At 35.4% G+C, this 22,058-nt stretch overlaps 5 protein-coding genes across 5 annotated transcripts; 3 read left to right on the forward strand and 2 right to left on the reverse strand.

Moving 5' to 3' along the window:
- Positions 1 to 180: 180 nt before the first annotated feature.
- On the reverse strand, positions 181 to 2,444 carry LOC105950809 (phospholipid hydroperoxide glutathione peroxidase). Its single transcript, XM_012974176.2, has 2 exons — positions 1,920 to 2,444; positions 181 to 704 (listed from the first exon to the last, which is right to left on the reverse strand). Exons 1-2 carry the CDS (start codon positions 2,181 to 2,183, stop codon positions 468 to 470), a joined length of 501 nt encoding a protein of 166 aa, XP_012829630.2. The 5' UTR covers positions 2,184 to 2,444; the 3' UTR covers positions 181 to 467.
- Positions 2,445 to 3,575: 1,131 nt separating this feature from the next.
- On the forward strand, positions 3,576 to 4,450 carry LOC105950688 (uncharacterized). The gene has a single exon (XM_012974057.2). The coding sequence runs from the start codon at positions 3,702 to 3,704 to the stop codon at positions 4,239 to 4,241; it is 540 nt and encodes a 179-aa protein (XP_012829511.2). The 5' UTR covers positions 3,576 to 3,701; the 3' UTR covers positions 4,242 to 4,450.
- Positions 4,451 to 5,746: 1,296 nt separating this feature from the next.
- LOC148771961 (Plant invertase/pectin methylesterase inhibitor superfamily protein) lies at positions 5,747 to 6,283 on the forward strand. Its single transcript, XM_088815292.1, has one exon. The coding sequence runs from the start codon at positions 5,747 to 5,749 to the stop codon at positions 6,281 to 6,283; it is 537 nt and encodes a 178-aa protein (XP_088671418.1).
- A 7,201-nt stretch (positions 6,284 to 13,484) lies between these two features.
- LOC148771962 (uncharacterized) lies at positions 13,485 to 14,326 on the forward strand. The gene has a single exon (XM_088815765.1). The coding sequence runs from the start codon at positions 13,534 to 13,536 to the stop codon at positions 14,161 to 14,163; it is 630 nt and encodes a 209-aa protein (XP_088671891.1). The 5' UTR covers positions 13,485 to 13,533; the 3' UTR covers positions 14,164 to 14,326.
- Positions 14,327 to 19,261: 4,935 nt separating this feature from the next.
- On the reverse strand, positions 19,262 to 21,176 carry LOC105950651 (uncharacterized). The gene is made up of 2 exons (XM_088815764.1): positions 20,510 to 21,176; positions 19,262 to 20,235 (listed from the first exon to the last, which is right to left on the reverse strand). Exons 1-2 carry the CDS (start codon positions 20,964 to 20,966, stop codon positions 19,445 to 19,447), a joined length of 1,248 nt encoding a protein of 415 aa, XP_088671890.1. The 5' UTR covers positions 20,967 to 21,176; the 3' UTR covers positions 19,262 to 19,444.
- Positions 21,177 to 22,058: the final 882 nt, after the last annotated feature.

The following is a 22,058-nucleotide window of genomic DNA, read 5'->3' on the forward strand; positions in this document are numbered from 1 at the left end:
GCACGGAAATAATCGACATATACGACAAGATATCAGCTTCGTGTTTGGCTTATTTGATGGTTTCTAATTTTTAGTTTCTGTAATACGTAAGACGAAAGCACAACAGAAAATTTACGAAGGCATTTTACTCGAATCGTTCAAAAACGTACGTCCAGAGACACATTAAACGACACAGAGCAATTAAACAACGACATAACATGTAAAAATCGATATTCGTCTTTCAATGGCCTGTATAGAAATATATATGGAATTTGAAGTTACAATTTTGGGGCGCATTGCCTCGGAAACTGAAGAACTTTAATCAGACGAGACAATATTAAAGAAGAATATCCACAAACAGCAGATCCACAGTTACCCCTAAACGTCTCGTAATACAGCAAAGTAAGTGTTAAGACAATTGGGCCACCATCAAGACAGAAAAAAACCAGTCCGATAAATTGACTGATTGCTTCTCAAAAGGGTCATTTTTACATCCACTCCAGCTTGCCCTGGTACTCCACGAGATGTTGAATTTTACCGTTGGGTAATAGTGCAAGATTCTTCACTTTAGCAGGTTTAGTGCTGTACTTGACTTCAAATCTTGGTAACGGCCGATCATTTTCTTCCATGCTCGTTGATGTATCTGGTGACACCTCATCAAGGAACTCATCTGCGACATCTCCATCTTCGTCTATTCTAAGGCGCCTTGTGTACCATCTCAACCCCTGACCAATTACAAACACAACTAAGGACATATTCATTTGCCAAAAAGAAGTGTCGCCAGAAACATAAAACGACTGCTATCACCTTAAACAATCAAAGGCAATCCCAGAAAGAACAAAATCCAAGTATATAATAGAGAACACAAGTGCTAATACAAACCCAAATCTGATGAAGTTGTGCAGACAAACATGTCTCTACATACATGGATGCAAGATTTAAGAGGATCATAAGGAGTTTCAGTAATGAACGAGTGATATAAGAATCTATTTTTCCCTTACATACACCGAATCTTGCAACAGTCGATACCTCTCATTTTGGGACAGCTTAACTAACCGTTAATATGGTTGCACCAAAATGTTTGGCCAAGAAACAAAAGGATCAAGAGACCAAGTTTTGCAACCCATTCAATCCAGCACTAAGATTTATTTATTTCACCACCGGGGCCAACAATCTTCCTACCCCTGCACCCCTTCCCAAAATAGACTTATCCACAACAATTCACACTCTTAAGTAGCAATATTCTTGCAATTGTATCTTCTCCAAGGAAAATATCAGCCTACTCTCGACAGCATTCTCCTCTACATACTATTTCATGATCGTAAGATATCTAGCCTTCTCCGATATACCCTTTTAAGCAAATTAAAGTGACAATTGAAGTATAAACATAACTAAATCCTCTACTTTGGCACCACAACTAAAAGATCTACTGTTATTCAAACAGAGAACCGGACAACATAAAATACAAATTAAAAGCATGACATCTTAGCAGCACTCTAGCATTACATAAAACATGATCACCAAATTACATCTTCCTGTTGTCATTGCCGCAAACAAAAATACGAAAATAGTAACATTTGAAGTAAACATAAACGACAAAGTCAAACATAACATCGAATCAGACCTTATTCCTCAAATGTGACATTTTCGCATACTACTGCAGCTAGTAATAAATTAACGGATTCAAAATTCAAAACATAATATGCAGGAAAAGTCCACCAGATTCACACAATCAGCAGCTTTATTCCACCTAAAAACCAAAATTAATACCACGAGATTCTGCTCACATTCATCACGATTCAGATCTGAAAGCTAAATCGTGTGCACGATACTCAAATGCTTAAAATGTAACAGCAATTAGCAGAAAAAAAATGTAAAATGCCAGTTCGAAGAAATTCATAACTAAATCAAAGCGTGAAATTCATCAAACAGAAACAAACCTGAACTCCGCCGTCTCCGGCAGGGCAGAATACGAGAAGTGGAGGCTGTGCGGCCCGCTCGACGGGGACTTGAACGGGGACACTGAAGCCTCTGCGCGGAAGATGATGAGCTGAAGCTGTTGCTGCCGCCGCCGCCGCAGCCGCCAAGGGCGAAGACACCGGAGCGGCGGCGTCGTCATCGTCATCAGCGGCGTCGTTGTGGTGCAGGTGGTCTTCATCTTTTGCGAACCCTAACAACCCCGCGAGCCTTTTAAAAAACCCCATAATTCCCACTCCAATACATATATATAAGAAACAAAAATTGAAATCTGTACTGATTTAGGGTTTGGAATTGAAATTACAGAAGGCAGTTGGAGTTCGAGGATTTAGGGAATTTTGAGAAATCTTGGTGAAAGTGAAATGATCTGAACCACACTCGAAATTAGGTTTCTGATTGGGTGTTTTGGAGTAATTTAGCAGTGGGGTTGCCACACTCGAATTCAGTGGGGTAGGAGTTTTTTTAATTTGTTATTAAGGGAATCGGATGGATCGAATTGAAATTTAAACCGGAATTTAAAGCAATACATTTTTCGGAAGTGAAAAAGTAATTTCAATTTCGTCTTAAAAGCTTTAGAAAAAAAAAATTCAAAATTAAATTTTTGAAAATTAGAATAAACTATAATGTTCAAAAATTGGAAATAGTCGAATAAAAAACCGATGGAATTTTCAGATTGACACACTTAGTAGGAGCTCTTAAAAAGGATTCAAAACGAGTTATTAATTTAGGAGAATGCGACATCTAATTGCGCAGTGTGGTTAATACTTTCTATGTATTTGTTCGATATTGAACGATTGGAGAGCTTATGAAGCACACATATGTGGATGCGGATTTCATTGTGAAAAAAGTGTAAGTAATGAACTAATTAGAACATAATCATATCGAACATATTTGATTAGGTCAATCCTTAATATGCTATGAGTTGTGATTTATGTTGAGTGAGATCTACAAAAGAGAGGAAAAGTATGGACTTAAGTCAGAGTTAGCACTTCGACGATCAAATCAATGATTTTTCTAAATAAGGTTCGCTCGTAAGTTACAAGTATTCTGATCGTTGTTCTTACCTTTTTCACACTCGTGGATGCTCGTATATATAGTAAAGTCCTAACTTCAGAATCCTCATTTGATTTGGTTTAATTAGCTTATTAATCCATATCAATATCCACATACTTAAAAAAGAAAACCAAAAGTTTAAGCCCATTCACGCTTACTCGTTTCTAAGCCCAGTTTGAACATAAATAAAACACATAACATAACTATTTAAAAATAAATAAAAATTGTAATAGGTAACAAAATCATTTATAGATCGTAATCCTCTTCAACATTCAGCAACCATGATTGTGAATTATAATTAAGACAGAACGATTATCTGATTTCGATTTTATTTGATTTCTTCCGATTTTCCTAATCACATTCACACCAAAATCACATAACATAAATTAGATTAATTAAACATTAATAAAAGGTAATTAACTAACTATATCTACGGTGCGAAATCACCCGACGAAATTCACCAGGTATAGCACGTACAGATAAGACCGTCAAATCTTATCTTTTAAAAATAAACCATTAATATTTTTTGCAGCAAACCTTAATAATCTCTATTTTTTCCCTATATAAACGTGACTCCTATAGAATCACCTCTTCCAACGCCTACAAAATACAAACTAATACCAATTTTCTTACACTGAACAAAATATTACCAAAAAAAAAAAATAATAATAAATAAAAAAAAAAAAAAAAAAATGTCTTCCTCAAGTGTAAGTATTTTGTTCACAATAATAATATCCGTTCTTTTATTCTCAACAAAGATCGCTGCTTCTTCATCATCCTTGATCAACGACGCCTGCTCGACGACCAACCGCGACAACTTCGACGTGAAATCGTGCGTCGCGACGCTCGAATCCGACAAAAAGATCGCCTCCGCGAAGAACTTCCACGATTTGTCGGCGGCGATACTCAAGGCCGGGATCGTGGACACCACCGCTACGAGGGCGTACCTGATTAAGAAGGCGGCCGAGAAATCGAACCAGAAGGACGTTTACGATCAGTGCAAGTTGGCGTACGACTCGGTGATTGGGAATATCAAGGGTGCACTGAGTGAACTCGACGACGACCCGATGAGTGCCACGTACGATCTCAGCCTCGCAAGTAATGACTCGATGCAGCCGTGCCTCGCCGCCCTGAGGGCGGCGGGCGCCGCCGCTGATAAGACTGTTCTGGCCGGGAATAATGATTTGTTTATATACATTTTCTCTGCAATTGCGGCGTGTGATAAAATATAACACGCACACACCCGTGCGTGTGTGTGTGTATGTGTGGGGAAGATGAATAAAAGTTGGTCGTGGGGGCGGTTTGTATTTTATTAATTATTTTTATTTTTATTTTTAATTTTTTTAATTTTTGAAACTTGTTGAAATTCATGTGGGTCAATTATTATTATAAGACCTTGTGTACTATGTTTGATTGATTTTAATATATTATTTATTACTCCCTCTGTTCCTAAATATGTGTCGTTTTTCACCTTGGCACAAATATTAAGAATCTTAATAAATATGTCTTGATTTTAGGAAAATAGATATTGATGGACCAAAATACCCTTGTTTATTAATTAATGTAGGAAGAGTGTTATAGAGTTAATAAGGGTAAAATTGAAAAATAAACAATTAATGCAGCATTTGAATTGTAAAGTGACAGATAATATGAAACAAATTTTTTTTTCAAAAGAGACAGATATTATGGAACAGAGGGAGTATTAATCAGTGTCGATTCTTTTTACATTTGCAATTTGTTTTTGTTTTTTCAAATCCATCACTGTAAAAAAAATTGAATTTACTTATTCAAATTGCATTAGAAGCCGACGAATTTCATTTTTGAATTTATCGGAATTTAGTTTCCGTTACAGTAGAATTTCGATTGCTTAGTACTAACGTAACGTGGCTATTTATTAAATCCTCGAGGGTGCATTGTGTGTTTTCGGTTGTTTCCTCTTTCCACGCACCTTTGTCAACAGCTCACTTGCGGTGTGAGTTTTCATGGAATTCTTTTATTCCTGGGAATATTCTTCAAAAATATTAATTTATTCCTACAAACGTAGAACATATTGAAAGTAGCCATTCACAAATGTTTAAAAAATGCATGTGTATGATATAATGGTTCAAATTATCAATTTAAAAAGTGTAGTGACATTGCGATGCGATATTGCAGAAAATACGGTGCGATGTTGCAGAAAATACGGTTGCTGCAGAAGTTATACCAAGACAACCTATATTTTAGAAACTGTTCTTAGAGGTATAATCAGCATTTTTTAGAAAAATATTCACTAAAATGAAAAAGATTTCGATAAAAATTACACCATACTGTGATAGGTAACAAATCAATTACAAATGGGAATATTCCTTTTCAACACTCAGCAAAATTTCAATTTCTCATGCTGGAATTGGATTCATGACTAGATGGTCAACACTCAAATAAGTGTATATTACGGTCAACGTTCAATTTCTTATGCTGAAAATTGGATTATATGTATTCAGCAAGCATGATTGTGCATTATAAATTCATCACATTAACACAATTAATTCGATGAGATCTTCCTAATCACACAATCTTTATAATCATAATCACCTAATTATTAAGAAAGATAATCACAATAAAGTTCAATTACAGAATCATTAATAAAAGGTAAAAATATATTAAAAAATCCCGCACCCCTCGGAGGGGGGGGGGGGGGGGGGCAATATAAACCGGCAATCCTAAAATTAAGTTTTTTTTCACACAAATAAATATAAAAATGTATTTTTCAAAAAGCGTCAGTATCCTTTTCGCTATAATCGTGTTTTCGAAATGCGCTTCTTCATCGCCGTCTTCCTTGATTAGCGCCGCCTGCTCAAACACCGGCATCGAAAATTTCGACGTGGAATCATGCAACGACATCCTCGAATCCGACAACAAAACATCCTCCGCCAAAAACTTCCGCGATTTGTCGGTGGCGATAATGGAGGCGGGAATCGCAAACGCGACGCTAACAAGGGCGTACCTGGTGAAGAAATCGAGCGAGGGGGGATCGAATAATTCGACGGGGGTTTTCCGACAGTGCAAATTGGCGTACGACAATGTGATAGTAAATGTCGAAATTGCCCTGAGTGACCTCAAAGTTGATCCGCCGACGGCGACCTACGATCTCGGCCTTGCCGCCAACGACTCCATGCAGCCGTGCATCGCCGCCGTGCGGCGGGGGAATGTTACGGACGGGATTGTTTTGACCGGAAATAAGAGTGTGTTGATATATTTGAATTCTGCGGTTGCGGCTGTTGATAGAATAAAATAGATTATAACTCAACTCTGAATCCTAGGAAACACACACATTCCCATGTGTGTAAGAAGCTTTTGGTTGACGTTGTTATTTTATTTATTTATTAATTTTATTATAATCATTGTTATTTTATTATTTGTCATTGTTTAAATTAACAAGGAAATAATTGATTTTATTATCAATATTGGAAAAATTACAAACGAATTTACATACTATTATGTAGACACGGCCACGGGCCGGTTCGGGCCGGTTTGGGCCGGTTCAAACCGGTTCACGGTTCATATTTTCCGGAACCGGAACCGGCCCGTAGTATGGGCGGTTCAGCGGGCCGGGTCGGCCCGCCGGTTCGGGCCAGTTCCGGGCCGGTTCCGGGTCGGCCCGAAAATTTTGAATTTTTTTTTTTTTTTTTGAAATATTTTATGAATGAGTAAATTAAAAGAAGTACTTTTAAATAGAAAAAGAAAAAGGAAATAAAATAAACTCTTTCCTCAAAAAAAAAAAATACAAAAAGAAAAAGGAAATAAATGAAAAGACTTGAACTTAAATTTAAATTCAAAACTTTAAAGATTTCGAATTTAAAATGAGGGAAAAAAATTGGGTTGGGTTGTGAGGGTATTTATAGGAAAAATTGGGGAAGGGGGGGGGGGGATTCAAAAAAAAAATAATAACGGCCGGTTCACCCGAGCCGGTTCACTAGCCGTTATTTGCTTTTTTTTTGATTTTTTTTTTTTTTTTTTTAAATTCGGGTGAACCGCCGGGCTGAGCCGGCGGTTCACGGTTCACCATTTCTCAGAACCGGGCCCGTCCCGGGTAGGACGGGCCAGTTCACGAGTCCGGGCCGGTTCACTCGGTCAACGGGCCGGTTTGGGCCGTCAACGGGCCGGTTCCGGGCCCAAAACCGGCCCGTGGCCGTGTCTACTATTATGGTGGGAAATTACTAATGACCCTTTTTGATAAGCTTGATTGATTGACATTATTGTCATTATATTACTAAAGGTTTGTTGATAATTTAATTTCTTCAATTGTTACTTTTGATAAGTGAATTTTAGTAAACTGAATCAGGTAAAGTGGAAGTTTACCCAGTATACATGTGTACATATCTGCATATATACATATCTAGTATATATTTATATATATCTGCAACGTGTGGTTGTATAAGATAAATAAAAGGGATCTTTCAAAAAATAAATAAATAAAAGTGAGAATTACATTTTTCATTCCTCAAGTTTGCACCAATTTTACAAAAAAAAAACACATTTGATCATTCGTGTTTCAATAATTTAACGCTTTTGGTCATTTTCGTCAATTTACCGTTAGTCTGTCAGTTAAGTAATTCATGCGCACACACATAATCCCGTTAGTTTTGGCGTAAAATTGACCAAAACGACTAAAAATGTTGAATTTTTAAACACAACGGACCAAAAGTTTTTTTGTTTTGAAGACGAGAGACTAAATATGCAATGTGAAATTGGTGTAATGTGAGGACATCTCCTATTTGTTGGGGGAGGGAGTGGGGTGGGGGAGGGCCTGATATGTCATATCACATATGTTTAATGAGTAGGGGTGGGGGCAGGGGTGGGGCTGGGGTGGAGGGTTGGGGTGGCTGGGGGTGTCATTTGAGCCCAGGGAGAAGCCCTGGGCTCTCACTCTCCGGTGCCTCACGTGTGTTTCATGTATGAGGCTTTTGTTTTATTTATTTATTTATTTCTTGCACATTAGTATTTTCTTTTTTACTTTTTTTCTTTTGTTTCTCTGTATATTTTCTTTATTTATTTTAATTTATTTAAATTCTTTTTTTTTTCCTTTCTTTTTTCTTTATTTATTTTCATTTTATTATTAATTTTCTTTTATTTTACTTTAGTTTTCTCGTTTTTTTCTCTAATTCGATCTTCTTAATTTAAAATAGTAATTTTATTGTAAGTATTCTATTAATAGAAAATCTTGATTGACCATTGATTTTTTTATTTTTATAGAAATTATTTTTTAATATGAGAAAAATTTAAAACGAAAATACATACTCATAAGCTTGATTGACCTTGTTATATCACTAATCAATTACAAATTTATATTTGGTAGTGAAGTTTGAAAAAGAAAAAAAATAGGGAGCCAGAGTTTCTTGAGTAACCTAAACTTGTGACATAATCACAAAATCCTTCAACAAAGATAGTAATAATTACATCATCGTAAAATCAATCATAATAATCATTCAACAAACATTTGCAGAGACAATCTAAACATTAAGAATCTCAAATTTGTTTCTCTACATATATAAACATTAGTCATATATACAAAACCAGCACGAACACACACATGATAATGAAGTCGAGCAACGAATCATCGAATTTGACTTTGCATTTGACTTTGCATATCTTCCAGCTTTGACTTTGATGCATTTCCTTGGATAACTTACTGTATACAGACTTGCATCTCGACTCAGCATTTCCTCTATTCACTCAACCGACTATTTACTAACTAATTAAATCAAATAAAAACCATAAAATATACAACATATAATTAGGCTTATGCAACATACATACATACATACATATATATATATATATATATATATATATATATATGAAAACTTACATGACAATAGGTGTAGCAGCCCTTCGTCAACATCTCACCAATCGCATATGCCAGCTCGACTTAACAGCTTTCGTCAAATACACTACATTCAACTCAAAAATTTCCCATCAAATTAAATTTATAAATAAATCAACCTATACGCAATCTTAGCTCAAAGTTAAATTTATATACTGTAATCGAAAATATAACCAATATCATTAATAGATGGAAATGCTATTCGACACCGGGCCAATCCAACTTCGAAATTCATTAGATGGTCAATAATAATGTCAGATTTTAAAGTCACTTACGCCTTGGCAAGCCAAACCCGCAAACAAAATCTCGTATTTGTTGCCAATTGAGACACACTCTTGAGCTTTTATCAACAGGCGCACAGATTCCCAAATGTCTTCTTCAGTCCCATAAACATATTTCGAAAAGTTTACAAAAATATGTTCAAAAAGTTCCGGCGAAGACACGTGGGAACCAGAGTGCTTGTCACTAAAAGCCGAAAGAATATGTCGCAAGAGGCAACGAATCGAAGACTTTGCCAATTACATCGGACAATTTATGTCGTATGTGGAGGCTCGACTTGCCAAGGAGTCAATGTCTTTAATATCTACAAAGAACGCGCACACGCTTCGACGGTTAACTCGAGTGCAAAAATGCCTGAGAACAATAGAAACACGAAACACGAGTTAGTATAAACAATTATAATGCTTAATTAAATAATTAGAAGCTAATACTCATTATTCAGCTAGCTTAAGCTTTCTTAAGTTAGAAAACAGCTCAATCTGGAAATCCCCTTTTAGTTAAAACTTTAAAAACCCTAAGTTTGTTAAGCATTAGCTAAATCGTAGATTACTACTGCAAAATCAAACATTTACTACAATTATTGAAATAATCAACCTAATGTGAGAATTCAATCAGTAAAAATCAATAATTGGAGTAAAAAATAATAAATGGAGTAAAAATTAATACTCCATTTCTCTGCAGTATAATATTCTCTAATGATTATCTACTCGAAATTTCATATCAAATTAAATAGTAAATGGATCTGTATAATTAAGCGATCAGATTAATAAACGAATTAAACCATCGAAGATTAAACCAGAACAGAACAAAAATTACCCAGGCAAATCGATTTGTGTTGAGAGCGAAAATTGGATCTACAATTTACCTTGATATGAACCTATCTTGAAGTGCGGCCGCCGGAACAATCAAACTTTAACCTAATTAAAAATGGAAGAAGAATTTGGGTGTTTTTTCTGTAAAGGGAATAAAGTATTTATAATGAAAACTTAGGTTTAGGGATAATAGTTTGGGCTTTTTTTTTTTTTACTAGAATTGTAAACTAGTTGGGTCGACTCATGGACTCGATAAGCTCGCCCGACAAAAAAATGATTTTTTTACTTTAACAAATTCAATTTCTTTTGGTCATATTGGATTTTTTTTAGGGTTGTGAACCAGTTGGGTTGGCTCATGAGCTCGATAAGTTGGCTCGACAAAAATTCAATTTTCTTACTTTAACAAATTCAATTTCTTTTGGTCATATTGGATTCACTAGATGGTCAACGCTCAAATAATATTTAAGGGCAAATAACGGTCACCTCCCTGAGTAATGGTTAAATTATGAAACCCCCCTCTTGTTTGGATAATTACAATCCTCCCCTCAATAATATATTATCTTACGAAAATACCTCTCCATAGGTAAATTTAAGAATGTTAAATCGGTAAAACCGAATCGAAATTTCGGTACGCCAACATTTCATACTGTTTACCGAACTGAATATACGATTTGGTTAAGTAAATAACCGAATTACTTTTATGTAAAAATATTTAAAATGAGGGGTTGACCGTAATTGCCCTAACATTTAATTACTTAGGCTGAAATTAGATTCACCAAGCGTGACTGTGAATAATAATCACGTCATCATAATAATCCTAATAACTATAATAAAATAATGCAATAACTATATGTGCACACTCCCTAAAAACATTAATGATAATTTATCATTCCACAATATTAGTATATTACCATCAAATTCATATTCTCTCAATTCATCAAATCACAATCTTAACCTAATTAATAATCTGTTTTATTTTTATTTTTTGGTCCCCTATCTATATAAGCATATGATCCTAACTACACAAATTAAATCAAACATGTCTTCTTCAAGTAGTGCTAGTATTTTGTCCATTATACCCCCAGTCCTCCTCCTACTGATCTCGCTCTCGAAGAGCGTAGTTTCGTCTTCCTTGATCGACACTGCATGCTCGGAAGCCGGATTTACTAATAAATCCGACCTAAAATCGTGCATCGGAATGCTCGGCTCTGACCATAAAGCAACGTCGGCCAAAAGTTTCCGCGACTTGTCAGTGGCTATCATAGAGGCGGGAATCGCACACGCGGCTAAGACCAGAGCGTACTTGATCACTAAGAAAGGAACTGATTCGAGTGGAGCCTATGAAAAGTGCAAGGACTCGTACGAAACGGTTGTGATCGGTTTTACGGATGTTGTAAGAGAGCTAGAGCACGACGCCGACGGTGCGTCGTACCTTGTGAAGGTTGTCGCCTCCGACGACATCAGGCCGTGCGTGGCGGCCGTTGAGTCGGCGAAGGTGAGAGACGAAAGGGTTTTGCATGCGAATAGAGATGTGGTTATATATGGGATTTCTGCGTTCGCGGCTATTGAGAAAATACGAGCTAATCAAGTGATTAGTCCTTAATTTTATGATCTAAGAACACACACTTGTGAGTGTGGATAAATTGATTTGTAGATTTTTGTGGTGATTTGTAACGCAAAATGGTGGGAGTTCTAGATCTTCATTCTTCTCTGTTTGAAAAGAAATTTTGTACTTCAATAGAATTTTAAAATTAAAGGACTAATTCTTGAAATCTTTCAAGATTGAAGGACTAATTCTTGAAACTCATAGAAGTATATATCATATGTTTCGTAAATATGTAGTTATGGCAAATGAATGAAACGTGGAAACACGTGTATATAGAAGTTTACATGTAGCAGCAAAATCAATGAACCAAAAATGAAACAAAGAAAAAAAAGAAATCAGCTATCTAATTCGACCTTAATTAAGACAATCCCAATCATTCCACTAATCTACCAATCGCTCGATCGAAAAATTACTTACAGCCACAATATTTCGCAATTATACAAATTTGACCCCAATTAATCCTTTTCCTATCATATTCATCCACGATGGCTTCTTCAATCGTTATTACAATATTTTTGATATCTTCCATTTTCTTCCCCAGTATTTCTGCTAATAATTCCTTAATCAACGAAGCCTGCTCCAGTAAGGCCGATGATTTCGATACGGATTCATGCAATAAACTTCTTTAACCCAACCCAAAAAATAGCGTACGCCGCAAATTCCCGCGATTTAGCAATTCGCGTAATAGAATCGGGAATCACAAAAGTGACTAATACCACGAGACACATACCGAGTATAAAAAAAAGCGCGCATGGGTGTAGCTCAACTGGTTCCGGAGGTGGTAAGTTGGTGCAAGGTCCTAGGATCGAATCCTGGCAGCCGCAGTGTGAGAATTTCAACTCCAATGAGGGTTGGTTCCTTGTGGGACCAGGTTCGAGTCCGCTACCTTAACGGGCCGTTGAGTTACCATCATTTACATTCCTCCATCAATACTTGTCGGGCCAATGGATAGGGGCCCTGGGGCGAGGGATTTCGTCTTTTGGTGCAAGTATAAAAAAAAAATAATAATAATAATAAATAAAATAAAAATAGAAAAAATTCATCAAACGCCGCAAACCCATGTTTGAATTTCACAACTAATTATTTTAATATTGTGTAATTATATTTTTTCATTACAATTTAATTATCATATATTTAAATTTTCTTTATTTTTGCAATGTTATCCCATGCATTGCACAGTGAATAATCACTAGTAATCCCTAATAGTGAAGAAAAATAACACAATCCTTTACAAAAGGTAACTACTATATTCTATATTCACATATAATCCTTAATAAAGATACTCCTTAACAATAAAGATAATCATAATCACAAAATCCTTAACAGATATTTATAATAATTACATAATCCTTTCATAATATATGTTAATTATTAAATTACACGCAAAATCCTTCGTCGCATGTCGATTCTTTATCGATTTTTTTCGGAATTATTGACTAGCTCATGATGTGAAGTCTTAAATTTTGTTGTGATTTATTACGCAAAATGGTTGCAGTTCTAGTTCTTCATTCTTCATTGTTTTGAAAATAAATTTTGTACTTAATATAATTTTTAAATTAGTGGACTAATTGTTAAAATCTTTCACTATGTTGAAATTAACAAATTCGAATGAAATTCACTAAAGCTAAAAAGAAAAAAAAAAAAAAAGAAAATCTGCAATCTGATTCAACCCTAATCAAGACAATCCCACTCATTACACTAATCTAACACTCTTATTCTTACAATCGAATAAAATTAAATTACTTACAATAACAAGATTTTGCAATTAAATAAATCTGACCCAAATTAATATTTTTTAATTCCTAATAGTATATATATATATATATATATATATATATATATATATATATATATATATATATATATATATATATATATATATATATATATATATATTTCATCCAAGAGAATTCTATATATATATACCTAAATATTTTTTATTATTCCACATATTTACAGCAACAATGGCTTCTTCAATCTTTATTACAATGCTTTTCATATCTTCAATTTTCCTCCCCAAAATTTTAGCCGATAATCCCTTCATCGACGAAGCTTGTTCGAGCACGTTCGAATATTTCGATAGGGACATATGCCTTCAAATTCTACGTTCCGACCCCCAAATATCGTCGGCCACAACCCTACGCGATTTCTCCATCCGTATCATACAGTCGGCGATCGCGAACGCGACGAGCACGCAAGCGTATGTGTTGAAAGCGATGCAGAGCTCGTCGATGTCGGGGGACCACACCACCGCCAAGGCCCTGCAGGTGTGCAGCCACTCGTACCCCGCCGCCCTAGTGTCGCTCAAAAGCGCGCTGAACGAGATCGTGCTGATCAACGAGTACATGACGGCGTCATACGATCTGCTGATCGCGAGCACCGACGACATCGTGCACTGCCGGGACGCCGTTAAGGCGGCCCGGGTGAGCGATGCGGTTGTTCTGACTGGGGTTAGGGTTTTGCCGATTTACGGGCTGTCGGCGTACCAGATTGTCGATCGTCTTAGTGCGGAGTCTAGAAGCCCTCCGCCGCCGCCGCCTGGCGGCCTGCCGCCTTCGCCTTCGCCTTCGCCTTCGCCTTCGTCTAATGTATGAGCACACACACTAACCCAGACGTGTGCGCGTGCGTGTGTCTGTGAGAGATCGAGAGAGATATACTACTTAATTAATTTGGCAAAAATAAAAAATATTGATGATCTTATTTTCAATTTTAATAATCATAAGTTTGTCAAAGTTGGATCGTCATACATTACTAGTATTTCTCCTTCGTGCAAAAATAATTATCTAAAATATAGATGATGATAATATTAATTATAATAATAAAATATAATACAATACTATAAGTAAATATTTATTAGTGACATTTAAATTACAATAATATACAAATATGGTAATACGTAATTTATCTATCATAAATCTCATTTTATTAAGGAAAAAAATCTCCTACTTGAGCCTAAAGAAGGATTTCTTCTTTTGTAAGGAAATTTTGACAAGGAAGTTTCTTTCCATGACTCATAAATGAGTTACGAGTTTCTTTCCATGACTCATAGAAAAGTCGTGGAACAAAAGAGAGAGACGACATACTAGAGAGAAGATAGTGTAAGATAAATCTTTTGTGCTTTGAATTCTCGAATATTGTTAGTATATGATTAATAAAGCAATGCTCCATTTTCCGATGGGTGTAGGGCCGTAGGCGTTGTTCTTGATCGAACCACGTTAATTCATGTGTTCTTTATTCTGTATTTTATTTTTGTTCATCATACAAACATAATTAGAGTTTGCATGGTACCATACAAACCGGTTATGTGAATTGATTGACTCAACAGTTGACTTATCTCCACGACAAGACTTGTCACAACAGTTGACTGATAATTCTCTAATATAAATGATGTTAGGTTTGGCTAATCACATTTGCCAAATATTATACAAATTAACGTAATTGCATTACGTACAATGAATCTTCCCCTAACTAGTTTGGTTTGTGTCATGTTTGTTTTAAAGCAACCGAAGCCTAACAATATATATGTATCTTTATTATATTCACTGAACTTGGTTTTATTTATTTATGTATTAATTTATTTTTATTTTTGTTTGACAAATCATTATATTGAACTTGGTTTAGTTGGATCATTTTCAGTAATCAGTACTAAACTTTAATTTGGGGTGTACCAAATTGCGTAAGGACAATTAGGATTAAGTCAAATCAATTATGAAATGATGGACACACGTAATCAAGTACTATTATGTATTAAATTTATTAAATGTGAATTTGTAATAATAAACAATACAGAAAATTCAAAATTGAATTTTTGATATAATGTATTTAACTATTTACAGGTGAGAACAAATTAAAGCTAGGGTTTTGAACAACTTGGGCCATTTAAGGCCAATCGAACATGCGCTAGGGCCCATTACATAATAAAGCAAATGATATATTCAACTAAACATGTTATTTGAAAAATAACTTAATTTTTTATTAAAAACAAGAAAAAAAAAACACTTTTTATTTAACATTTTGAAATTATTACCGCTAAAATATTTTTTTATATAAAAAGAAAGAGTAAATTATAGTCAACCCCAAGGTAAGGTCAAATTACGAAAATACCCCTATTGTTTGGTTAATAACACTCGACTATGAATCTTCTTACAGATTCGTGTGAGGGTGTGCGCGGGCCATAAATCCGCGGGTTCTATCAAAATCTGCCCTCGTCCCGTCAAACAACGGTTCTTGGTTTTGAAGAATCAAACTTGTGGGTTTTCAACGGGTTTACGATAGGCGGGTTCATGGCGGGTTTGAATAGTAGGACCCAACCTTTACGGGTCGAAACTCGTTATCGTCTAAACCATTTTTTTTATATAACTTATAAGTTTTATGGGAGAATAATTAGAAACTAAAATGAATAACATAAAATCTTAAATTGAGACTAAACATAAATAATGTAAATGTCAAGAGTAAATAACAATTAATATAAAACTAATAAAAATAACTATTTCAGAACTTAAAAGACAAAAATAAAATAAAATAAATATAGCATTTTCAAGCATAACCCACGCTATTCAGCTCCATTCAACATCATTTTCTTCCTATTTTTTTTTCTACCGTACGTGTGTTGACCGTTGTATATATATATATGCTTTTTTTCCTACATATTTTCTTAGAGATTTTCATAATCTTTATAGCTATTACTTTCACACTTATAGTTTAGTTAATTTATTTATGTATTTGATACACTAGAAATACTTTATTTATTCATTAATATTATTAATTTATTATATTATATAACGTAAACAAAATGACGTTGTTTTGTATGGCCGGGCGGGACGAGTTTCACGGGTATTTATAAAAAAAATTGAACCCATTTTAGACCCAAACCCACGGTTCTTCACCATTTCGTTGAATGTTTTATAGTTTGTACTCGTTTTGTGTAAAAATGCAGTTTCTGATGCCCCACAATTTCGTATTTACAAACACAGATACACATCTTACGATAATATTGTTTCAAAATGTGGAGCTCGAATGAATATTCTACAGAATCTAGAAAATTCCACTAAATTTGACACCGACCTAAGGGGTCACCGTAATTTAACAAAAGATAAACTTCCCTATAGTTTTTGTTGCCACACTATGTTTCTGTCCTTTTACGTACACATGCATGAAATATATACATATATGCACACACGTGCATGTGGTGTATATATACATTTATAGAACAATTCATGTGATCGACACACGCACACACACTCATGCATGTGAAATGCTTGGTGAACCAACGTCCATGTACATGTCTTTACACATTACGTATAGTTTATATATATATATATATATATATATATATATATATATATATATAATAAATTTATTTGACCAACATATAATTTGTAGGTAGAAAACAAGTAAACAACCAAAGTGCCAGAAGACTTGCTTAACCCTCCACTTTTTGAACAGCCATTTGAATTAAAAATATATATTCAGAACTTATCTTAGCAACATTTATTAAAATCAGAAAGAATAATATAGATAATAAATAAAAGCACGTGTACGCTATTTATTTATTATTTTATTTTTTATTTAAAAATATTTATTGGTAATTTGTCGGGTGTGTGTGAACTGGGCCGCATCTAGGTTGTTGAGTCGTACATGGGCCTCATACAATAGAAGCGTGTTGTCCCACGTGCCAATTGTCCCTCACCAAAACAAAGAGCAAATTCCACTTTTCTTACTCCAATTTTATTTTATTTATTTTTATAATTATATTGTCAATTTTATTTTTATTTTTCTTTTTTAAGTTGTCCCATTTGGGTGAACTAAATGCATAATTGGGAAGGAGTTGTGAATAATGAGAAAACACCTAAACACCTAAAATCTTCTTCTAGAAGTAAACATCGGCGTTAAGGAACTACAGTCGTATGTTCTAAAATAATGATCTTCTTTAACCTATTGTCTTATTTTTGAAAAAAATGATCGTCCTCTGTACAAAATGGTCTGGATACGCTTCTGGATGTACCTAGGATGATTTCACGGGGACGAGTACGAAACACTAAAGTACAAAATTACAGGGTTGAAAAATGGTTAAAAATTTAATTTTATATGACCATGATATCATTATACAAGAATATGGATGATTTTGAAGGTATTTTAAGTAAACAATATTACAAGTAACGTTTTCGATGATATGACCATATAATATCATTACCAAATCTTGTTAAATTTTAGTTTTACCAATGATATTTTATATTTGCAATAATAAGTATTAATAAAAATATAAATGTGCATAAGAAAACGAAAAAAAAAAATCGAAAGAAGGCAAAACTCGTATTTCTTGCACCAAAAGGCGAAATCCCTCGCCCCCTGGGCCCCCATCCCTTGGCCCGACAAGGATTGATGGAGGAATGAAAATTATGGTAACTCAACGGCCCGTTAAGGTAGCGGACCCGGACCTGGTGCCCACAAGGAACCAACCCTCATTGGAGTTGAAATTCCCACACTACGGCTGTCAGGATTCGATCCTAGAACCTTGCACCAACTTACCACCTCCGGAACCAGTTGAGCTACACCCATGCGGGCCAAAACTCGTATTTCTGTCAACACACGAGATAGAGATGACGATACATACGAATTTAACGTAGTTTAGTAATTCGACTGATCTAAGATTTTTACCAAGCATACAAAGACAAAATCTAGAATGTACTAAGTAGTATGAAAATTGTTGAGGAAGTTTTGTTTTGAATTGGGTGATGACGAAAAAGGTTGGTACCAAAACCATAAAAGAAAGAAACAAACAATTAGTAAGGTTAGGTAATGAAGGCATTATGCATTACTACATGGAGCTTGTGCCAAATATGCAACACCGCATAATAGAATAAAAGCCGTGTGGAAAGAATTATATATTTCTAGGGGCCAAATTTTACAAGTGTCTAGTTGTATTATGATGACACGTGTTGGCCTTTTACTTTAGAAAGTGACATTTATCTAATTGTAGATACATCCTTATGTTTTAAACTAATTATTTTCTTGACTATGTATTTTTATGTAGGAAATAAAATGGGTAAATTTCACTTTCCTCCTTGTACTTTGGCTAGATATCACTTTATGCATCATACTCTCGATTGCATCGATTTGCCTCCTTGTATTTGAAATTACAAAAAAATCACCCCTTCCATTTTAAATAATTATTACAAATTTAAAAAATAACATCGAGGGCCACATTGAGACAAATTTTCAAATACATGGGGGCAAATCGATGCAGTCGAGCGTAGATGGGAGTAAAGTGATATCGAATCAAAGTACAAGGGGGAAAGTGAAATTTAACCAAATAAAAAGAACTTACAAAATTTGTAATAAAAATGTACTATGATGACAATTACATAGGCTTCGTCACATTTGATTCCTAGTATCGAAATCTAAAAAGAACTTACAAAATTTGTAATAAAAATGCCTAATTATTAATTATTATAAAATAATGAGCTAGAGCTCGAAATTATAAATTGCAAATTTGATGAATTCGAGCTCACCAAACAAGCAACCATAAGCTCGACTCGTATATTCTTACGGGCATGAAGCAACAAATGAATGTTGGAGTTAAGATTTTAAATTGTGTATTTATTTATTTTAAAATCCAAAAATTAGGCTAAAACCAAAAAATCCTGCACTTTTGTTTTTTCCTTTAGATTTTCAAATAATGACAAAAACAAATTAATAATGTAATGTACTATTTCAAATTTGAGTTATATCGCCTAATTACCTAAATGCAAGTACAAAGTACACTAATTAAATACTCCAAATCTATATACCAAAAAGTATTTAATCAAAAACATTAAAAAAAAATTACAAAAAACGTGTGTATACTTTTTGATTGAAAACAGAGCTAGCTAGTAATCAAGAAGCGGAGGAAGGAGGGTACTGGCCGGATGTCCACGGCGGCGCCTGAAAATTGGCGGTGCTACTACCGGCCTGAGTTTGTTGGTTACTTGCTTCCGGCGAGAAATGTATCGTTTGCCCACTGGAGAAGAGATACGACGACGGAGATGAAGAAGATGCAGAGAGAAATGAAGGGTGGGATGAAGAAGAAGATGATGCAGCGAAGGTGTTTGATGTTGTGTTTGAGTAAAGTCCGGCTAATGAAGAGGCGTAGAACATCTGCTCGAACAGAGCTGTCGACGGTTGTTGTTGTTGTTGTTGTTGTTGTTGTGGTGGCGGTGGTTGGAAATCGGTGCTGCTTTGAAGGAGCTGCGAGTACTCCCAGTAGTCCCTGGCGGTGTTCTGGAAGAACGACGGCGGAGATGGGGCGAGGTGCGGCGGAGGGTGGTTTGCGGCGGTGGCGAGGTGAGGGGCCCCAGGGGGTTGAGGTGGTGGCAGGATTCTGACGTTTTCCGGGAAGTTGAGTTTGGCGCGGTTGCCTCTGAAACGGAGGGCCGCCTCGTCGTAGGCACGCGCCGCCGCCTCGGCGGTTTCGAAGGTGCCGAGCCAGACTCTGGCGGCTTTGTGTGGGTCGCGTATTTCGGCAGCCCATTTGCCCCATGGTCGCTGTCGGACTCCTCTGTATTTTCTTCTTCTTTCGCCGGTTTCTTCGTATGAAGGGGTGGAGGATTCTGGTTCGGCGGCGGTGGCTGGTGGCGGTGCGGCGGTGGTTGTGGGTGTTGCGATACTTGTCGTCCCCGTTTCCGGCTCTGCAAATTAATAATAATTAAAAAAAAATGCAAATTGGAATTTTAATTTGACCTGAATAAATATCTTAAAAGAAGTTGACAATCTTTTACAAAGACGAAGTTAATTAGATAAACTTGCTAACGCATGCATCATATATATATATATATATATATATATGGGGAGAATAATTCAAATGCTTATCTTGATTGAAAAATCAATATTCAAATAGTGTTTTTGAAAAATACAGACAAATTAAAAAAAAAACAGAGGATCGGCATTCTGATCAGAACTAACCGGATTTAATGGAAGAAGGAGAATCTACGAAGCCGCGGTACGCCCGCTGAGTTTGATCGGAGAACGGCGTTGAGCAGTCGTCCTGGTCGCGCCGCCGCTTCTGGCCGGGCCACGAGCCGGAGCTGGATGATGAATACGCGGAGGAAGGGGAATCCACGGGAGCAAACGACGGCGCGACGGCGCTGCTCGCCTGCCCGCCGTGCCGCTGGCCGGAAACGACGTGTGTCAGCGCCGTCACCATCGCCGACATGTCTTGGGTCTGGTGGCCGTGCCCTAACACCACCGCCGAGAGCAGATAATCAGGTTGCTCTTGGTGCTGAACGTGGAAGTAAGGGGTGGCGGTGGTTGAGGTGGTGGCGGCGGCGGATGTGGTGGTGGTTTCCCTATTTCCAGTAGTCGCCGGGAATCTGGCATAGTCGCCGGTGTCACGTCGATTCGCCACCGTTGAAAAGCACATATACCGAAAAAACTGATAGGAAATTATTCAGATAATCTCTCTCGGAAATTCAATTAATAAAAAAAATCCCAATTTTTATTTCAAAGATTTTGCAGAGAGAGAGAGAAAGAGGAGAGAGAAAGGAGCTTGATCAATTCCGGACAGAGTTCAAGAAAATGATAGCAACCGTGATGAATGAAATCTTTCAGCAATTTATTTATGAAGTAGACCTCTCCTTTTACCTTTTTATTTTTATTTATATATATTATTTAGGGTCTTTCTAGGGTGAGATCCCATGTTCTAAACTTTTATGAGATACCCCTTTATATTGCGCCACGTGTCCCTGCCAAAAAATCCATTTTTTCCTCATTTACGTATTGTCGTAAATACCCTTCGTATAATTAATATTTTCAAAAAATTGGCCATTATATATTATTAATGTAATGTCAATTTTACCCTCTATATTTTTAATGCAATTTTAAATATATATTTATTGCTGAATTAAAATTTATAGTGTCAATTATATCATTATTCGTAAAAACCACCCATCCAAAATTGCATAAACCTGAATTCGAACTCGTGACCATCTGAAAACACACAAGAATACTTACCATTAAGACACAACATATAATTGACAATAAACTAACAATAAGGATATATATCACAAAGCTACAATTTATAATGATTATAAAACTTATATAAATAATGTTAAATAAATTATTAATTCTCATATAATTATTATTATTATATATTAAAAATATCCCATACTAACAAATCTTTATATAATATAATTTAAAAATCTAAGGAAATGTTGTTCAACTCGTGTAATTTAAAAATGAGTTTCGAAAGAATTTGAAGTTTGAATTGAATCGTAAGTTGGAAGATTTAATTATATCGTAATATTTGAATCAATTAAACTCATGTGTTTTCAATTCAAAAACAATATTCAAAGATTTGATCGATTAAGCTCAACTCATTTCAATTCGTATACAATATTCAAATATTTGAATCGGTTAAACTCAATAATTTACAATAGCGTATTAATCAATCTGTGTATAATTAAAGTTTAGTAACCTTTTTTTTTTTTATTGAATTTTATCATAAAAAATAATA

The sequence above is a fragment of the Erythranthe guttata genome, chromosome 3, assembly GCF_056151865.1.
Source record: "Erythranthe guttata isolate IM_541 chromosome 3, IM_541, whole genome shotgun sequence".
Lineage (NCBI taxonomy): Eukaryota > Viridiplantae > Streptophyta > Magnoliopsida > Lamiales > Phrymaceae > Erythranthe > Erythranthe guttata.